The sequence below is a fragment of the Podarcis liolepis genome (assembly GCF_965112155.1).
Source record: "Podarcis liolepis genome assembly, chromosome: 2".
In the NCBI taxonomy this organism is placed as follows: Eukaryota; Metazoa; Chordata; class Lepidosauria; order Squamata; family Lacertidae; genus Podarcis; species Podarcis liolepis.
The window spans coordinates 91,428,440-91,449,258 of record NC_139555.1 but is presented as its reverse complement, the minus strand read 5'-3'; the positions used below and the strand labels follow the sequence as shown (position 1 = coordinate 91,449,258).

Below are 20,819 nucleotides of genomic sequence, written 5' to 3'. Positions count from 1 at the left end.
TGTTCGACAGTGGAATTTGCTGCCAAGGAGTGTGGTGGAGTCTCCTTCTTTGGAGGTCTTTAAGCAGAGGCTTGACAACCATATGCCAGGAGTGCTCTGATGGTGTTTCCTGCTTGGCAGGGGGTTGGACTCGATGGCCCTTGTGGTCTATTCCAACTCTATGATTCTAAGGAAAAGACACTAAGGCAAACAAGAGGGAAGGGAGTGTTGAAAGGAAGCAGCTGATTGGTGGGACCGGGAGAGAGATAAGGGACGCTAGCAGAGGCTGCCTGGGAGGGGGGAGGTAAAAGCCCATGGATCCTCAGGATTTTTACATTGGGTCAGCCCAAATTCACCATCAGATCACATAGCATGTCCATGGCTACAGTCTGCACCCAAAAAATCATACATCCACTGTTTCGTTCAGAATCTTTTTTCTTGTTTTCCTCCTCTAAAAACTAGGTGCGTCTTATGGTCAGGTGCATCTTATGGAGCGAAAAATACGGTAGATGGTAGTGGTAATGAGCTTTAAGTGTTAACTTGAAACATTCTTTCAGAAATTAATAGAGGAACATTTATACAAATAGCCATGTAAACATATATACAAGCATCAGATTCAAATATCCATATACACAGTCACTTGTCATTTATTGAAAAAAATTATTTTCAGCAGCACAAATTCCAGAAACATAATTTGTGAGGAGTGAATTAAAGCAGACTAGATAAGGGAATGTGTGAGCTTTATATACACAGATTCCATATTTTAAAAGCTGTGGTATGGAAACACCATTTAGTAACTGTAATGTACTGTTGAATTAAGTCCCCAGGAAAATAGCATGTTTACCAGGAGCAGCCATAGAAAATATTTCTTGCCTGCCTTGAATTCTGCCCCCCATGCAACAGCCTCAAAAGGATATAGAAAGCTTATTGCCAAACTTATATGTTTCTATACACCATAAATAAGAAGATAACAAACGATTTGCTTGTTCTTGCTGCAATATCACTTCTTTTTCCTTACATTCCTCCCAGGTGTCATCATGTCTCCAACAATAATTGCCCCATGGCATTCACGCTGATTGACTGGCTTCCCCAGAAACCTCACAGCACCTGTCAGAACATGAGTCACGTCTTTCAGTTTTACCTGGATTGGTATATTCCCAATTTGCACAATACACTGTGGCCAATTCTTCTCATTTCGTTGGATAACCTCTACACAGAGACGGGTTCCACACAGAGTAGTATTTCTTGTTCTCTTAGCTTTGCAATAATCTGGCTGTCTTCTCAAAGACCTTTTCTTGTGGTGGCAGCAAGTGTGTTTAACCTGTGTGGCATCTCTAGCTCTCCCAGTTCCAGTCCTGGCAGATGCACAGTGAGCACAGAAGCGGTTTAGTCATGCTGGCCACATGACTATGGACAAACCCGGCTCCCTTGGCCTGAAAAACGAGATGAGTGCCACAACCCCATAGTCGCCTTTGACTGGACTTAACTGTCCAGGGGTCCTTTACTTTCCTGCCTTTTACTTCTTTGGGCAATCTGCTTCTGAGTATTTGCTGTTTTCTTTCACACTTGGGGACTTTTTCAGTAAAATTGGCACCAAGCTACATATTGCAGTTTCATAGCTTATTTTAACGATAACTCTTGGCAATGCTGGAATATGTTCACCGGATACAAAGCACCTGCCCTTGTTTTATATGTATAAGCAGACACACCCATCCTTTCCATGTCTGAGGCTATGTTGCCCAAACACATTATTACTAGCTACAAACTCACTGTACTTTTGACTGTCACAGTATGCTACAGAGAGTACTAGTAAGACAGAATCAGAGAAACATATGTTTGTTACTATTGTTAATGCACTGTTCCCTAGAACTGGGCTCAATGAGTCTCTGTTGCCATTTTCCAGGAGAGCAATAGACAGCACAGTGGAACATTGGTTCTCGAACTTAATCCATTCCAGAAGTTTGTTCGACTCCCAAAACCATTCAAAAACCAAGGTGCAGCTTTCGATTGGCTGCAGGAGCTTCCTGGACTCAAACGGAAGCTGTGTTGGACATTCGTCTTCCACAAAACATTAGAAAACCGGAATACTTACTTCCGGGTTTTTGGCGTTTGGGGCCTGATTTGCTCGTCAACTAAGCCGCCCAAGAACCAAAGTTCCACTGTACAGGTTTGGTCTGGCTGATGTTTATGAGGCACCACTATGATTGTCTTTGTATGTAAGAAAAGCATTTTCTTTTCTTCTTGTTCCCGTCAAAAACCGTCCCCCAGTTATCATTGTGATCAAATTTCCTGATCAAATTTGCAGATCCTGATCAAATCATCCTGATCAAATCATCCTGATCAAATTTGCAGATGACACCAAACTGGGAGGGGTGGCTAACACCCCAGAGGACAGGATCACACTTCAAAACGACCTTGACAGATTAGAGAACTGGGCAAAAACAAACAAGATGAATTATAACAGGGAGAAATGTAAAGTATTGCACTTGGGCAAAAAAAATGAGAGGCACAAATACAAGATGGGAGACACCTGGCTTGAGAGCAGTACATGTGAAAAGGATCTAGGAGTCTTGGTTGACCACAAACTTGACATGAGCCAACAGTGTGACACGGCAGCTAAAAAAGCCAATGCAATTCTGGGCTGCATCAATAGGAGTATAGCATCTAGATCAAGGGAAGTAATAGTGCCACTGTATTCTGCTCTGGTCAGACCTCACCTGGAGTACTGTGTCCAGTTCTGGGCACTACAGTTCCAGAAGGACACTGACAAACTGGAACGTGTCCAGAGGAGGGCAACCAAAATGGTCAAAGGCCTGGAAACGATGCCTTATGAGGAACGGCTAAGGGAGCTGGGCATGTTTAGCCTGGAGAAGAGGAGGTTAAGGGGTGATATGATAGCCATGTTCAAATATATAAAAGGATGTCACATAGAGGAGGGAGAAAGGTTGTTTTCTGCTGCTCCAGAGAAGCGGACACGGAGCAATGGATCCAAACTACAAGAAAAAAGATTCCACCTAAACATTAGGAAGAACTTCCTGACAGTAAGAGCTGTTCGACAGTGGAATTTGCTGCCAAGGAGTGTGGTGGCGTCTCCTGCTTTGGAGGTCTTTAAGCAGAGGCTTGACAACCATATGTCAGGAGTGCTCTGATGGTGTTTCCTGCTTGGCAGGGGGTTGGACTCGATGGCCCTTGTGGTCTCTTCCAACTCTATGATTCTATGATTCTATGATTGTCTTTCATCTCTGCCACATGGTACAACAAAGGCTCTTCTACTAGGATGCTTTCATTCACTTCTTGGGTTGCACACAAGACGTTTGTGCAACAAAACGCTGCAGAACAATTGCAAACCTTTGGCACTGGAACTGGAATTGTAAAAAAACAGAAATATTTTATTTGTTTTAAGAATCTCAATAATAATTACTTTACAAAGGACAGAGATCTGTCATAGCATGTTATTATGAAATCCTGTTTGACTGCTCAGAAGGCAATCCTGGTGAGCTTTTTGGGCATCTTCTAGAGAAGTGTGTTTTAAACTCAGGGTTTGTAATAAATGAAGCTAGTTTAAGGCAACTTCCTAGATTTAAAATAGTACTGCAACTTCAAATGTGTGCATGCTTTGTTAACTTGCTACTATCTCTTTAAAGACCAACAGCTTATTTTACCCTTTTATTTTCTCCACCCTTGTTAAGTAACCACCACCAGCAGCTAGAATCTATTCCCACCCCACCCCCAACTCTTTACTGATCTGTTGAATTTAGAGTTGTCCTGCTGTACTGCCCTGGAAATCTTCTCTGATAACCCTTAAAGACTGACACTTTAAGCCAGTGTTTTTCAACCACTGTTCCGCGGCACACTAGTGTGCCGCGAGATGTTGCCTGGTGTGCCGTGGGAAAAATTGAAAAATTCAAAAGATATTTTAAAAAAAAAAAGTCAAATTTTCGCCCGCTACGCAGGCGCCGGACTGTGTCCACCCTATTTTCCATCCGTCCTGGGTGGAGATCAGATCGGATGGGATCGGATGAGAGCGGACAGGCGGTCCGCTCTCATCCGATTCCCCATAGAGAGCAGCGGGGCTCTGACATCTCCCTCTCCGCACACAGTGGTGGTGTGCCTCGTGATTTTTTTCATGAAACAAGTGTGCCTTGGGCCAAAAAAGGTTGAAAAACACTGCTTTAAGCTGTTTCATGCTGCAGACAGGCTCTCCTCTTGTCTCTTCAGCCTCAGGCAAGTGCTTTAGCTATCTCCAACAAGTCTTCAGCCACCTAGCCACTCTTCTTGCCTCTCAGGTCTTCTGTTCCTTCCCCAGGTCTTCTTCTTTTCCTGGCCCTTCTAGTCCATCCCCAGCCAATCACACCGTCTAGCTGATAATTCTAAACCAGCATCCACTAATTGAAATAATATGCAAACTATTCTTTTTGCATACTGAGATTTCTGACACCAACCCTTCTTCACTGCTGCCAGTTAAGGCCCCAAACAAAAGTTTCACTGCACCAGACTGAAAATTTCTTGCATCAAACAAATGCGCATTACAACACAAATGTCAGAATGCGTTGCGCACCACCCATCAAAACCTACTTGTGTACTTCTTCAAATCTTGGGTGTTTTATTTAGCTTATAAGAGTATTATCAAAAGATAAAAAGGTAGAGGACCCCTGGACGGTTAAGTCCAGTCAAAGGTGACTATGGGATGTAGTGCTCATCTCGCTTCAGGCTGAGGGAACCGGCATTTGTCCATACACAGCTTTCTGGGTCATGTGACCAGCTTGACTAAACCGCTTCTGGTGTAACGGAACACCATAATGAAAACCAGAGCGCACAGAAATGCTGTTTACCTTCCCGCCACAGTGATACCTATTTATCTACTTGCACTGTTGTGCTTTTGAACTGCTAGGTTGACAGGAGCATAGGCGCCGACTCCATGGGGCCTGAGGGGGCCCAAGCCCCCTCAAAAATTCGTTTGGGGGGGCTCTGCCCCCCCAATAATCTCGGGCGCCCCTCCAGCAGAGCGCCACCGCTGCCCCTCCCCCAGCCCAAAATGCACAGGGTCGGGCTGCATGCCTCCTGCCCTCCCTCCCGAGCAAAAGCTCCACCCAATTTCCTTCGGAGCTGATTAATAGGCGCAGCCTGCTCTCCCCTATTCGCTCACGAGGAGGCGGTGCCACTTTATCTGCATATTCATGAGCTTATTTATTATTCATGAGCTTTCCTGGCCCCCCCCCCAATATTTTTTATAAGTCCGCGCCCCTGGACAGGAGCTGGGACAAAGCAATGGGAGCTCACTGTTAAGAGGCTCAGTGGTTTAGACCACAGCACCACCCGCGTCCCTAGTATTTATAGGTAAAGGTAAAGGGACCCCTGACCATTAGGTCCAGTCGTGACCGACTCTGGGGTTGCAGTGCTCATCTCGCTTTATTGGCCGAGGGAGCCAGCGTACAGCTTCCAGGTCATGTGGCCAGCATGACTAAGCCGCTTCTGGCGAACCAGAGCAGTGCACAGAAATGCCATTTACCTTCCCGCTGGAGCGGAACCTATTTATCTACTTGCACTTTGACGTGCTTTCGAACTGCTAGGTTGGCAGGAGCGTCCCTTTATTTATTTATAAGGGATGCTAAACTGGATCCCTCCTAGCTGTCCCCCTTCTGGCAGTTTAATACATTTTCCTAACGGGCTTTTGGGAACTGACTGCTTTTAATGAAAGGGCTAGTGCCATGCTGTTCTAGTGGAAACTATTTGTATGCCTTTAATAGATTTTATATACACTCCGTATCATATACTTTGTACCATTTATAACAAATAATAATTGTGTGTGTGTGTGCATACACACACACACACACACACACAGAATTTTAATTTTATTCACGTTTCATTGTTTTTTAAATACTCCCCCGCCCACGTTTTCAGCAGTCCACTGTAAGCCGCCTTGAGTCCCGTCGGGGTAAGGAAAAGGCGGGGTATAAGTAAACGGATAGATGATTAAAAGCAAACCACGGCACACTAAAGGGCAGCAAGGCTATCAGCCGCGTTTCCTGGCGCTTTTAAAATGACCTGCAATCATTTCGCTTTAAATCCCCGACCGAGCCGTCAGAGAAAACTAGTCGGGGACAGCGGCGTAGCAGGGACCTTTGAAACCAGGGTTGCATCCCTTCTCCTCCTTTCCCCTTCGCTTTCCTGCCTGTAAGCCGCACATACTATACAGTGGTACCTCGGGTTAAGTACTCAATTTGTTCTGGAGGTCCGTTCTATCCTGAAACTGTTCTTAACCTGAAGCACCACTTTAGCTACTGGGGCCTCCTGCTGCCGCAGCACCGCCGGAGCACGATTTCTGTTCTCATCCTGAAGCAAAGTTCTTAACCTGAAGCACTATTTCTGGGCTAACGGAGTTTGTAACCTGAAGCGTATGTAACCTGAGGTACCACTGTATATCGCTCCTTCCCGAAAAAGCTCCTTTCCCCGGTCCTCCCACACCGCTCCGCCAGCAGGGGCCGCTGTGGAGCCGCCCGGTCGCGCGACTACCGGAACTAGCCCTCTCTTGCCCTGACGTGCCGAGGCGAGTCCCGTCATATGACCCACGTCGCGCGGGGAGCGGGAGGCAGCAGCAGCAGCAGCAAGCAGGAGAACCGGGAGCAGCAGCAGCCGCCGGATTCGGCCTCGAGGCGCCGTCGCGAGAAGGAGCGTCGGAGGCGAGGCGGGCGAGGGAAGGGAGACGAGAAGCGTCCTGGTTGCTGCCTCTGCCGCCGCCTCCACCACCTGCACCCCCCACCCCCATCATGCTGGCGCTGTTGTCTCGGCTGCTGGACTGGTTCCGGTCGCTGTTCTGGAAGGAGGAGATGGAGCTGACGCTGGTCGGGCTGCAGTACTCGGGGAAGACCACCTTCGTCAACGTCATCGCGGTGAGATGCGTGATTCCGCTCCCCGGGGTGTCCCTACTTTGCCCCCTCCCGCCTCTCCTTTGATACCCGCTTGAGCTGGAGATGGGCGGCTGCTCTCGCTCCTCCCCTCCTTGGCCCCAGTCAAATGCATGCACAGTAATTTTTCCACTCGTTGTAGAGTGGGGTTGTGGGTTTTTTTGGGGTGGGTGGGAGAAGAGTAACACCAAATTGTCATTTTAAAGGCCCCGCCCTCGGCTTTCCCTCCGTCTCCTGCAGCCCATTGAGTTCTGCCCCGTGCGGGGGTTAAAAGTCCCAGCACTTTGGGGGAGCATGCGAGGGGAAAGGCCACGCCAACTCCTTAGGATAGGGCAAAGGGGCTCTTTCCACTTTCTTTCCTGGGTGGGGTGGCATTCAGACATGCAGCTCGCTCACGTGTTAAGCGGTACAGCCAGGGGACAGGAGAAGAGTTTAGGTTAGGGACTTGGAATTCTGCTGTTTCCCGGACCTCGGCGAGCCGTGGAGGTTGGGGTGGGGCTGAGCCAGGTGATGCTTTCGCCCACTTGGTTGCCTCCAGACACTCAACGTGGATGAAAGGAGTTCTGGAGGAGGGCAGGACTAGGGAATGGTGGGTGGTACCCTCACTTGCGCAGCCCAGTCATGTCTTAGTCAGGTCTGAAGCTCTTTGCATAGCAAGCCTTGTTTGGGATGGGCAAAAGAAGAAGCTGCAACTCTTCTCCCTGAAGCTGCTATAATCCTACACTCTCTGGGTGTGACTTTCCCAAAGGAGAACACTTTTCTCTTCCCAGTGTTCGTAGGTGCCAAGTGATGTGGGAGGACCAAGGGCCTGCCTGGTTTTACCTGACTTTGCTTTGGTTTGGAGATGACTTCCTGAGCCTTTCTCTCTCTGGAGGAAGTTAACAGTTGAACATGTTGCTCAAGATTAATAATACAAGAGTGGTCTTAAGGTGCCACATGAGTTTAAGTAAGGATGGGCCTAGCCAATATTTGGAGTCTATCCAGAAACCCTATGTATGTCTGAGCTCTTCCAAGACATTTAAAATATAAATGTTATCTATTTTGTTTGAAGGTATTTCTAGGGCACCTTTAAGGGTAAAAGAACCTTGCTAAGATGACTTAAACCCTCTGAAGGGCAACACTTAAGCAATTTGTGGTATACTCGAACATATATCATCTGAGGCCCTTCTCCAGGTACTTCCTCTGAAATAAGTTTTGAACGCGGTGGCACTGTCTTTTTGGCTGTGTCTATGGAGGGCCCTCCCCAGTGAAGCCTGCTTGATGCCAGTATTAACATCATTTCGGTGCCAGGTTGACATACCTCTTTTCCCAGACTCTTCAGAAATTTCATCTTTCCTTTCTTTTTCTTTTGTTTGTATTTTGGAGTATCATTTTACCATCAGTTAAACCTGATGATGGTTTTTAAATTGTTTATGTAAGTTACTACTTTTATTGGGTGACCAAATGTACTTAAAGTAATCCATGTGAGTTTGAATGACTCTAGGAGCCCTGTAATGACTGATTAGGGTTATGTTTCATTAACCAGGGCAAGGGATATCTGTAGAAGGTCTTTCTTTTTTATTTATTGACACTATTCTTATAAGCAAAAAAGCTCACTTAGACTGCATAGCCTGAACAGACTTGATACGCAAGAACACTTATTTGCCTCAAGGTATCTTAATTAGCACATATTATAGATGAATATTGATCTTTTTAACTGACGTTTCATACTTGTATTCTAGTTGTAAAGCATCATTTTCGCTTCCAGGGTTTTTGGTGTGTGTATATATATCTTTATGCCATCTGTAGATATTGATAGTTATGGTAAAATCGGGACCAATCCATTTGGAATACTTTGCTCTGAGTAAAGGGGCTCGCTCTGTCTTAAGTTTACCCTTTGGGGAGAGCAGAGTTGGGTGAATTGCATTCAGCTCATTCTCCTGGTAGGTCAAAGTAGCTTTTCCCCCTTGGCGTATTAACAATAGGAGGGTGGGGTCAGGTTGCTGTTTGGGATGGGGCAAGAAACCTTCCACAATGGACTCAGCTGCAAAATGTGCCTCTCGGTTTAGCCATTAACTTGCTTATCTATGCTGAAGTTGCCTCATAAAAAGCTTTGATGATGTCTTTCTAAATGACTTGATTGCATCACTTCCAACAAACAAGATGCTACATTTTCTTGATTGTTTTGTGCCTTTATCAGGGGCATACAACATTCTCTTGCTAGAGTAAATCTAAAACAGTGCTCTTATTTTGGGGGACAAACTGGCCTCTACTTACTACACTTAAGATCGTTTTGGCTTTGTTAGGCCTACTGCTGCAGCAAGCTGCTTCTGTCAGTTCTGTTGGTTTCAATGGTGGCAGTTTGTTGGATAAATTTAGTTTGAAATATGGTTCTAAAAGACAACAAAACAGCTTCCTTGCAGGCCTGGGAAATGCTTTCTGGTCTGTGCTGGCTTGGCAGACCATTGGAGTGTAATGTACTTTGCTTGTAGACATTTTTGACCTGTTTGTTGCTTAGACCTTGCCTCAAACACAGTAATGAAACTTCTGAGGGGATCTTGTAAATGAGATCTGAAACTGCTCACATTTTTCTTTTCTAACAGTAGTGCTTATGACAAAGAGTGAGCAAGGAATAGTTTGGAAAATTAAGAGTGTGATCCTTACCATGTTTGCTTGGAAACGAGTTGTGTTGAAGTTAGTAGGGCTTATTCCCAAATTAGTAGGGGTTAGGTCTATAGATGAAGTAGTCCTAGCATTTTTTCAATTTTTTCATGGAAACGTCTTGAGTCTGAATCTTGACAGGATTGCATCTGTAAATACTTCTAAGCAACTAGAATGATTTAAATATCTTCTTGTGAACCAGCCTGAGATCTTTTGATAAAGGGCAGTGTATAAACAACAGCAACAACATTTTGCACTTAAGCTTTGTGTTCATTAAGTTCAAAGAACATCATTGTGTGGTAGACATACAGTCATACCTCTGTTTATGAACTTAATTTGTTCTGGAAGTCCTGTCTTAAACCGAAACTGTTCTTAAACTGAGGCGCTCTTTCCCTAATGAGGCCTCCCGCCACCTGTGCCCTTCCACCATTCGGATTCCATTCTTAGACAGAGGTAAAGTCTGCAAACCGGGACACGACTTCCGGTTTTGCGGAGTTTGTAAACCGAATAGTTCATAAACAGGGCTGTTCTTAAACCGAGGTACCACTGTATTCCAAAGCTTCCAGGTTCAGCACCTGCATTGGGATATCCTCTCTCCTTAGCTGAGATAATATAATCAGAAGATGGCCATACCCATATTCTCCTTATCCACTGGGGATATGTGTGTGCAGCAGCGTCTAGGAACTGGGTGTGTTTAAGTCTTGGTCTACTGACAGACCAGTACCCAATTTATGGCAAATAATACTGAGATTATTGCAAATAATACTGGACTAGTGAATTTTTGCCTACCTACTAAGACTTATGTTCATACTTGGAACACTTAGCACAGATCATAGCCTTGATGCGAGTTCCTATGTATGCATGCTTTCTTTGTACATTTTTATACTTCTTGATGGATCATGGGGATTCTTAAGCGGTGCTGGAGGGAAGGTTGAAATCAACCCATACTGTTGTCTTGGGGGGCAGTTAGCAAATAAATAAAAACAAAGCAAAGCTTTGTGAATAGGGATAGTTTAAGCAAGTGCTGAACCATCACCCAAAAGTCAATATGTGTGTTCTTGTGTTTGAGTGCTACCAAAGGGCGTGCTTGCCCTGAAGACTTCTTAATTCAAAAACAAACACTAAATGCACAAAATATGGCCAAGAGGTTGATGCATCATTTCATTAATATCAGTCCTTGACTGCCTTGCATTGCTTGTTTTCAGGACTACAGGGCACATCTGCTATGCTGTTGACTTTGAACGAATTATGGAATTAGAATGGTGAAGCAAAAGGGCTATGCTGGTAGAGTGCTTGCTTGGTAGCTGCTTGCTCAGTGCTAGGGCTGGGGAACCAGTGGCCCTCCAGATGTTGCTGCATGACAACTGCAACATCTGGAGGACTGCAGCTTGTCCACCCTTCAGATACAATGACTTCCTTTAAAGGTAGTATTTAGATCTACAATATAAACAAATATTTTATCCAAACCTCTAAGGTAAATTGGAAGCTAGCTTTAACTTGGCAGATGTGGTGGAATTTGTTAAAAACTTGCTGTTATTGGATTATATATCTTTAAGCAGAACTTTTTTGTTCTTACTGGCAATGCAAATCACAGAAAGGGAACCTGGTTGAATGTTTAGCAGATCCTATGGAAAATTTTACTGTTCCTCTTCCTATAAACTGAACTAAAGTTGATAAAATATTTAAGACTAGAGAGCTGCTTCTTTTCCACCCATCAAAAGAGTGTTGCCATATTACAACTTAAACAGGGATAAAATAAGCCAGGTATGTGTTGAATACTGGGAATCATACCCTCTTGCCAAATCATAGAAACCACTGTTGGTGCCTAGATGATAAAAGAACTGGATATCTTTCCAGCCCAATTTAAAGGAGTGTCAATTTCTTATGTAGAAGTAATGTCCTTTTGCATTTAAAAAGTAAATAATTTAATTTAATAGTTCAGCCTGTTAAAGAAAAGTACCATTCAGTGGAAGGGGTGTGGGAAGGATTGGTTCTTTGAATTGAAATTGTGTACCTTACTGCTTGGTTGGGATCTAACACATCTCTAGACTTAACTTGGTGAAATCTATTAAATATGTATTCTTGTAAACTTGTTCTTACGTGAAATAAAAGAGCTTTGTCGGCTTCAGTATTAAACTTCAATAGTTTGTGTTTCTGTCACTTGGACTGTAGGCTAGTGACTATAGGAATCTTTATTCTGTGATGATTGCAACTGATAAGCACCTAAAAAATACAGGGTTATTCATAAGTCATACCGTAGACCCATTAAAAGAATGACTAACTTAGGTCTGCTCATTTCAGTGACTCTACCATGAGTAAAACTTGGGTGGGTACAATCCACTGTGCTTCACCTTGGTATTGGGGATCTATTGCCTACAACTCCCATGATCCCTAGCTAGCAGGACCAGTGGTCAGGGATGATGGGAATTGTAGTCTCAAAAAACATCTGGAGGGCCCAGTTTAAGGAAGAGTAAGGCCAAGAGTAAAGTTCCCTATCCTTCCAAGGTAGGTATAAAATATTGAAGGCTAATAACTTGCCAGCCTGACAACTCAGTTATATATGGGTAGTCTGGTAGTAAGGATTTCAGTTAAATATAAAAATGGCTAATAGAAAAGACTTGACTAATGTTACCTGAACTTGAACAACATATTAACCACCTGCATTATTACTATTCCATTAATAATAAGGTCAGGGATGTTTGTGTGGCATGTGAAGCTTGAGTAGGGAAAGAAGCTGATTCTCTTTAAATGACTAAAGGCTGCAGTCTTTTACAAGCTTGCATGTGGGTAAGTTTCATTGAATTCAACGGGGCTTGTGTCTGAGTGTGCATGTTTTGGATTTCACTGTAAAAGTAAGATAGTGTGTGTGGGCTGGGAATATATTACAACTTTTTTTTAAAAAAAGTACTTTCAGCTGGGCATTATCATTCCAAGTGCCTGCCTGAGCAACTTCAAGGGAGCTAAGCTAGCCTAAATGCTTCCATACTGGGACTAAATGTTTTGAGAGCTGGATTCCCAGATCTTTCAATTCTAGGAGAAAGGCTGGTCATTGCTTGGTGTAGGCTCTTATCCAGTCATCGGCCAAACTGGATCATTACTTGTTTTCTGGACAGATGTAATAATAGCATGACTCGTGAACGGTGATCTAATGAGGGTGAAGTCTGGCTTCTTTGTGATTGCAACCTCCTTTATCTGAACTCCAGTTATTTAAGACTGCTGAAGTAATCTTCAATTGCTAAGCAAAAACTTGGGATTTAGGGAACTTGGGGTGCATTTTAAAAAATACAAACTAATACCAGTCTATGAATATCAGCATACTGATTCTAAAATCGATAAGAGAAAGCAGAGCTGTATCTGCTCTCTTAACTTTTTCTTAATATCCTTGGTAGTAGTTGACTGGCTTCTGCGGAACCCTGTGTTAGTTTTTGGCATTTGGGGAATTACCCAACTCAATGTTTGTAGGATTAGCATTGAGAAACCTGGCATCGAAAATGCTGTGACAAGCCTTTGGCGAGGAGAGGCCTTTCTCTGCTCTAAATGCCCCTGGATATCTTATGCACGACGGAACATGCTGCAGTTGTGGATGGAAATAGAAGTGATGAGGGAACTAATGACGTGGCTCTTGTAGAAGCAACCTCCTCCTGCTGTGTCACAAGTAGCAATGACACTGTACACTTGCTGCTGGAGGCTTCAGCTGTCTGTGTAACACACAAATGCCTCCAGAAATCTCTTGGGCAATAAAATAAAAACCATCCTGTCTGCCTGTAGGCACCCTTGTTGATTATACAGTGGTACTTCAGGTTACAGACTCTGCTAATCCAGAAATAGTACTTCAGGTTAAGAACTTTGCTTCATGATGAGAACAGAAATCGTGCTCCGGCAGCGCAGCAGCAGCGGGAGGCCCCATTAGCTAAAGTGGTGCTTCAGGTTAAGAATGGACCTCCGGAACGAATTAAGTACTTAACCCGAGGTACCACTGTAGTGACATCTTTGCTTCAAAGTGGGGGAAGTTGCCGCTTCTCTTGGCTTCCCCGAGTAGCTTGCCACATGCAACCCTGGTGAGGGTCTTTTCCCCCAACCTGAAGCTTGTGATATTCAGTTTTTGTATCTGCTGCTTATCTAAACAATTAATACTTGGGTCACTACGACTTCATGGTGAGACGTATACAGATTGACTAGCGTATCTAAGAAGATACTGGTTTTGTCATGATGTAACCCTAAACCATGACTTTGTGTTACGGGGATAAGCCTCAGAAGCCTCATAGTTGGAATGTACCCAAGGGTCCTCTAGTCCAACCCCCTGCAATGCAAGAATCTCAGCTGAAGCATCCATGACAGATGGCCATCCAACCTCTTCTTAAAAACTTCCAAGGAAGTAGAGTCCACCACTTTTTGTGGGAGTCTGTTCCACTGCTGAACAGCTCTTACTGTCAGAAAGTTTTTCCGAATGTTTAGTCAGAATCTCCTTTCTTGTAACGTGAAGCTATTGGTTTGAGTCCTACCCTCCAGAGCAGGAGAAAACAAGGATGCTTACTCTTCCATGTGACAGCCCTTAAGATATTTAAAGATGGCCATCATATCTCCTCTCTTTTCCAGGCGAAACATAACCAGCTCCTTCAAGCGTTCCTCATAAGGCTTAGTTTCCAGACCCTTGATGATCTTGGTTGCCCTACTCTGCATATGTTTCAGCTTGTCAACATTCTTCTTAAATTGTGGTGCCCAGAATTGGACACAGTGCTCCAAGTGGTCTGATTAAGGCAGAATAGAGTAATACTGTTACTTCCCTTGATCTGGACACTATACTTCTAGAATAGTGTTAGCTTTTTTGTTGTTGCTGCATCACACTGTTGACTCATGTTAAGCTTGTGGTCCACCAAGACCCCTAGATCCTTTTCACATGTACTGCTAGTAAGCCAGGTGTCCCCCATCATATATTTGTGCATCTGGTTTTTCCTGCCTAAGTGCAGAACCTTACATTTGTCCCTGTTGAAATTCATTTTGTTAGTTTGGGCCGAGTTCTCCAATCTGTTACAGTCATTTTGAATTCTGATTCTGCCTTCTGTGGCCTTCACATTTCTCCTTCCAACCTCTTCTCTGGCACAACCACGAGAAGGGATATGAAAGCTTTAGCTTACATTTTCAAACTAACCACAGCTTGCTGCGCCATCCAAACCTGGACAAGCTATAGTTATGCTAACTATAGTTAGCGGAAACAAGCCAATGTCAAGGGATAGTCTATGGAGCTGGATTGTTTCCACTAATTGTGGTTGAGGTTTAGGGCTCAGATGTAACGCTAGTTGGCGTCCGTCTATCTTGGGAGACAATGGAGGAATGTACCTTTGGGAGTGAGGGCAAGCTGCTGGAAGGTTGCAGTGCCCGCTGTGACTATAGAGACTGATGCAGGAGGGACAGCTAGAGTAGATGGTGTCCAGCTGTGCCGCTGCAGATGCACAATGAGGTTTCTTTTTTCTGCACTCCTCCCAGCGGTCATTCCTCCTCTGGTCACTGCTATGCGTACATGACCTGACTGCCTGTCACCAGGCACTACAGTCATCTGCAAAGGATTCTCACATGGCAGGGTCTGGAAAACAAGCCTTATGAGAGAGTTTAGCCTGAATTATACGGGTCTGAGAGGAGATAGGCTAGGCATCTTCCAATATCTCATAGAAGATGGAGCAAGCTTGTTTTCTTCTGCTGCAGAGGAGGGTAGGATCCAAGCCAATGGATTCAAGTTACAAGTAATGATTTTTGGGCTAAACAGGAAGAACTTTCTGATGGTAAGAGCTGTTTGACAGTGGAACAGACTCCCACAAGAGGTGATAGACTCTCCTTCCTTGGAGATTTTTAAGCAGGGGTTTGATGGATGTTTTGTTGAGATTCCATCTTTGCAAGTGTTGCGACTAGATGACCCCTGGGATCCCTTCCAGTTGTACAATTCTATGCTGCTGTGAAAAAAACAAGGGAAAGTTCAGGCTTCCAAGAGTGACAAGACCATAGTGAAAGGTTGTTCAGCTTATTGTAGGAGACCCTTGTCTAATTGGCCACTTCTGATGGGGATTGATGACTCTAGTGCAAGATGTTTATGTGGTGTAGCTTTTCATGAGTGCTGAAATCAAACACTGGTGTGTTTATGCCTCCGTCGGTCAGCTGACCTGGCTCCTCAACATCACTCCTGGCTTTGTAAGCAACATGTGTTAATCAGCAGCCAAGCTTTTTGTGCTTGCTTTAGTTTAAAATCTCCTGTCAGAGGGGCATGGTCACTCTGACAGGCTATCAGTGAGCAGAAAGGGCCGCATTAAAATTGAAAGAATGTTATGACTGTGAATGCAATAATCCTGCTTGCCTTTTTATAACTGAAGGCATCCAGGGTCTAAAGAACCAAGTGCATGTTTGCATATCGCTCCCACATCTGAAAAGACAGGGACATGAATAGGACCACAACATCTCTATAGGTCTCCAAACAGATCACTGTGTCAGAATTCGAGGTGTTGTAGTGATGATCAGTGTCCTACTAGACCTGGAGAGACCCAGCATTAAATGCCCATTCTGCCATGAGGCTTGCTGGCTAAACTTGGGCCAGCCACTGCCTTATCTTACTTCACAGGGTGGTTGTGAGAATAAAATGGGGGAGGGGAGGACATTGCAAAGCCATGTTGACACCAGTGTGTGTGCATCATTGAACACTCCTGCATTGTGCCAGTGAATCCAGTTGAGTAAAATGGCTTCTTGATCCTTACCCTCAAGTCCTACTTGGGACAGTGTTGCAGAGACCTTTATGTAAGAAATTACAATCTTTAAAAAACAGATGTCGCTGTTTATACTTCACAACTTTTTTGCACTACAGCTTGCTTTTCCACTCCCAGAGTGAACACTTGGCTCCAACTGCTAGTAGCCTTGGGACTACAGAGCTGGAGGGAAGTATTATTTGCAGTGTTAGAAACTGGGATAGAAAAGCTAGGAGCCAAATGGCTTCTGGGATCTGGCTTGTGGGTGCCAAAACAGAATGTCTAGTCGCCATGGGGGGTGGGGAGCAGCAACACTTTTATTATTTTTATAAGCATGAACTAATATGCAATTCATATAAGAGACATTAATACCACATTTTATCAGAAATTGTTAATACATGCTTAATTTGGTGTTTACAATAAAAATATTGGTACCATACTTCAGTTTTCAAAACACTGTGCTCTTTATGGTTAAACTCCATAACATATTGTCTATCTTTAACATATACTTCGAAGCACATACATTTCAGTAATCTTGTGAGTGTTAGCTAGGTGCAAAAAATGGCACCTGGACTTTTTGAGGTACTCACAAATGGAGAATCTTTAGGGGCAAAATGTGTCTGGCGCCCTGCTAATTTCGAACTCTGATTATTTGGCCACATGCATCTGCCAGGAGTCTATTACTGCTGGACTGTTTGGGATTAGGGTGTGGTGGTGTTGCAATCTGCTATATATGGTGCTCTGAGAGTAGTGGAAGTCACTCATTAAAGCAACATTTCCTCTTTTGGATACTTCATTACATGCTTGTTATTGCATAATTTAATATTTCAACAGCATTAATCTTTGTTCTGATACTAGCAATAGTCGGTGTGGAAAACTGGAATGTTCCAAATGTAGTGGGAAGCTATGGATGTATGTTTCTAGAACTGTGAAAAGATTTTTACAATGAATTTTTATTGTGTTATTCTCTATGGTTTGTTTTTATGCATACTACTTAGAAATGCTTAGGTTTAAGCAGTGTATAAATGCCATACATATGTATTTACTTACACACACACACACACACACACACACACACACACTACAGTAGCCTAACAATAGGACAACTTTCAGAAACTTGTTCTACTGGATGAGACTTTAGGTGCAACATCTGTCCAGGGGTTATCACTCTACATCAGCCTTTCTTAACCTTGGGTCCCCAGATGTTTTGAGACTACAATTCCCATCATCCCTAACCACTGGTCCTCTAAGCTAGGGATCATGGGAGTTGTAGGCCAAAAACATCTGGGGACCCAAGGTTGAGAACCACTGCTCTAGATGGTGGTTCCCCAGACTACCCTAAACTAACTTGAGGGTTAAGCAAAATGTGTGTACTAACTGCTTTCAGTTTGAGCACAGCAAACTATGATCTGACAAGTATCATATTCTTTACATGGACTGATAGTTAGGTATGCCTTTTCATGGTTTTAGTGAATAATATATAGGGATACTATGGTTCTGTAGTGTAGTGACAATTCTTGAAAGACCTTTTTATGCTGACTGGCCAACACAGCTGATTGAAGCTATTTTGATTGGCCAGTCATTTTAATGATTGTTTTGCACTGTTTATTGATTTAATGTGTTTCTTACGCTGCCATTATATTTCTGTATATAAGTACTTCTATATATAAATAGTGTTAAAATCTCTGTTGAGCCCCTGGTGGTCTTGGGAAAGTTGTCAGTCTCTTTGCTTGGGTCATTTCACAAGAAAACCTTGTGCCACCTGGAACTCCCTGGAAGAAGGGTGCAGTATGGTGCACGTAGAAGTTTACAATTATGGCTTGTGAGCACTGTAAATCTTGGGTCGGGTAGGTACATGCATATGAGAAAAGAATAAGCATTTCTCATGTAAGATTCAGAGACTAAAATTTCTCACAATCTTAAAATTGTAGGTCTGTCAGTGTATGCTGAACTTGTGCTAAATAAATGTGAATGTTTCTGCAAGTTGTCTGGCATGCAGATTTGGTGATGTTGTGGAGAGAGCTGAGCATTAAAGAAGCAGCACCACACGTGTTATAGGATTATATTTACTTGTTAAATGGCTATCATAGCTGCAAGACTGCTTGGGTAATGAAAGATGTCTAGCAAGCAGGGTGCAATAACTTGCTTTTCAAAGCAATCCTAACTTTGATTCTGCAGAACATACTGAAGCTAATATTTTGGCGACTGGCTCTAGACAAACCAATAATATAATTCCTGTGTTGATATATTTTGTTTAGTAAATTTATCTCCCACCTTGCTTGCATCATGGCATGCAAGGTGTCATACATTGCATTCCCAGGCAGTTTCCTACCTGGGCACTTTGCAAACAGAAATTTACTTAGCTTCAGCAAAATGGCTGCTTCGTGTACCGTCGGGCAGTGACCTACTGTGGTGGCCTTGGTCAATAACTTCCATCTGAATTGGACAGAAGCACTATAACCATTCATTCTTCTGGACCTCTCAGGGATGCTTGATATAGTGAGGTCATCAGATCCTTTTGGATAACTTGATAGACATGGGAACTGAGGGCACTACTTGCCATTGGTTCCGCCCTACCTGATGGAGGTGCTGCAAAGTTTTATCATATGCTTGCAACACCTGTACACATCTATGGGAAAAGATGTCTAAGCATGTGATGTCATTATTATGCTGATGTTGCCCATCTTCCATTTTCATCAAATCCAGAAACAGTGGGCTCAGTTTTTGAAAAGATGCTAGCCTTCATTCAGCCCACATCCATGCACAAGCAAGTTCAAGGTTAAGAGTTTAAATTGCTAACCTTGGGATTCTTAGTCAGATGTTTGCCTGCCCTGGGGTTGCCCTCTCCCTCCTAACGGACAAGGTGCATAGCCTGGAAGTTCTCTTAAACACTGGCTTTTCTGCGTGGTTTTTAAATGGTGGTGACAATCTATTATACCATTCACCAGCTCTGATAGAGTTCATTTGGAACAAGGGTTTGGTGCCTGTCCTCTGTGCTTTGGTAACTATGGGGCAGCCTTCTGAACACGAGGGCACCTCCCATATGTACGCCCTCAGTACTTGAAAGAGATGCTGGAAGTGAGGGCATAGAGCCTCACCTTTTTCATGGAGGCGTTCTTGCTCTGCAATGTTCCACCTGTTGCTGCTTTTTGACAGGTAATCACAGTACAGTATTTTAGGGAGGCATTTTAGATGCATAAGGATGATTCTCTTCTCTGCTACTCTTATGCAACCTGCTAACTTTGACATCATGGTACACTCGTATAACTTGTTCTCCTACTTTGCTCTGTCGGCAGTTTCCAGTGCTTTACATGCATATTCTGGCAGCATTTATTTGCACATCTTTTGCACATTTTAACAATTACAATGGATCTAAAAGTTATTTTATGCTGTAATAAAAATAAATAAATAAATAAATAAATAAAACCCCGCTCATCTGGCTGGACTTCCCCAGTCACTCTGGGCGGCTTCCAAATAAATATTAAAATACAGTGATCCATCAAACATTAAAAGCTTCCCTAAGCAGGGCTGCCTTCAGATGTCTTCTAAAAGTCTGGTACAGTGGTGCCTCGCAAGACGAAATTAATTCGTTCCGCAATTCTCTTCGTCTTGCGGTTTTTTCGTCTTGCGATGCACGGTTTCCCATAGGAATGCATTGAAAATCAATTAATGCGTTCCTAGGGAAACCGCCTTCAGACCAGGTCCGGGGACAGTCTGTCCCCCGACCTCTTCTGAAGGCTTGGGGGGGGCGACAAGGGCTTTTCTTCCCACCCCCAGCATTTTAAAAAACCCCGGGACAGCGGAGGACTTCTCCGCTGTCCGGGGCGATCTTAAAATGCTGGCGGGCGGCATTTTAAAATCGCCCAGGGACAGCGGAGGACTTCTCCGCTGTCCGGGGCGATTTAAAAGCCCCTGGGAAGGCAGGCAGGGGGGACAAAGACTTTTGCCCCCCGCCAGCCTTCAGAAGTCCTGGACCTCTTCTGAAGGCGGGCGGGGGGCCAAAGTCTTTGCTCCCCCCCCCCCCCGCCTGCCTTCAAAAGGTGTCCCCGCTGCGGCAGGAGGTGTCCCCTGCCCCCCGCCCGGCTTCGGAGCACCGGGAGAAGCGATCTCCCTGCAGCCCCTTGCAGCAAAAGACGTCGGGGGAAGCGGGGAAGCGAAGCGCTTCGCTTCCCGCTTCCCCCGGACCTCTTCTGAAGCAAGGGGCTGCAGGGAGATCGCTATCTCCCTGCAGCCCCTTGCAGCAAAAGACGTCGGGGGAAGCGAAGCGCTTCGCTTCCCGCTTCCCCCGGACCCCTTCTGAAGCAAGGGGCTGCAGGGAGATAGCGATCTCCCCCCAGCCCCTTGTTTCAGAAGGGGTCCGGGGGAAGCGGGAAGCGAAGCGCTTCGCTTCCCCGCTTCCCCCGACGTCTTTTGCTGCAAGGGGCTGCAGGGAGATAGCGATCTCCCTGCAGCCCCTTGCTTCAGAAGAGGTCCGGGGGAAGCGGGAAGCGAAGCGCTTCGCTTCCCCGCTTCCCCCGACGTCTTTTGCTGCAAGGGGCTGCAGGGAGATCGCTATCTCCCCCCAGCCCCT

General features: G+C 44.6%; 1 protein-coding gene across 1 annotated transcript in view; it reads left to right on the top strand.

The window, feature by feature from the left end:
- Positions 1 to 6,515: 6,515 nt before the first annotated feature.
- Positions 6,516 to 20,819, top strand: part of ARL8B (ARF like GTPase 8B) — a 28,280-nt gene continuing 13,976 nt past the window's right edge. The window contains exon 1 of the mRNA XM_083493566.1: positions 6,516 to 6,869. Within this exon, the coding sequence (XP_083349692.1) occupies positions 6,747 to 6,869 (123 nt within the window). The 5' untranslated portion in view covers positions 6,516 to 6,746. The remainder of the gene's footprint in view (positions 6,870 to 20,819) is intronic.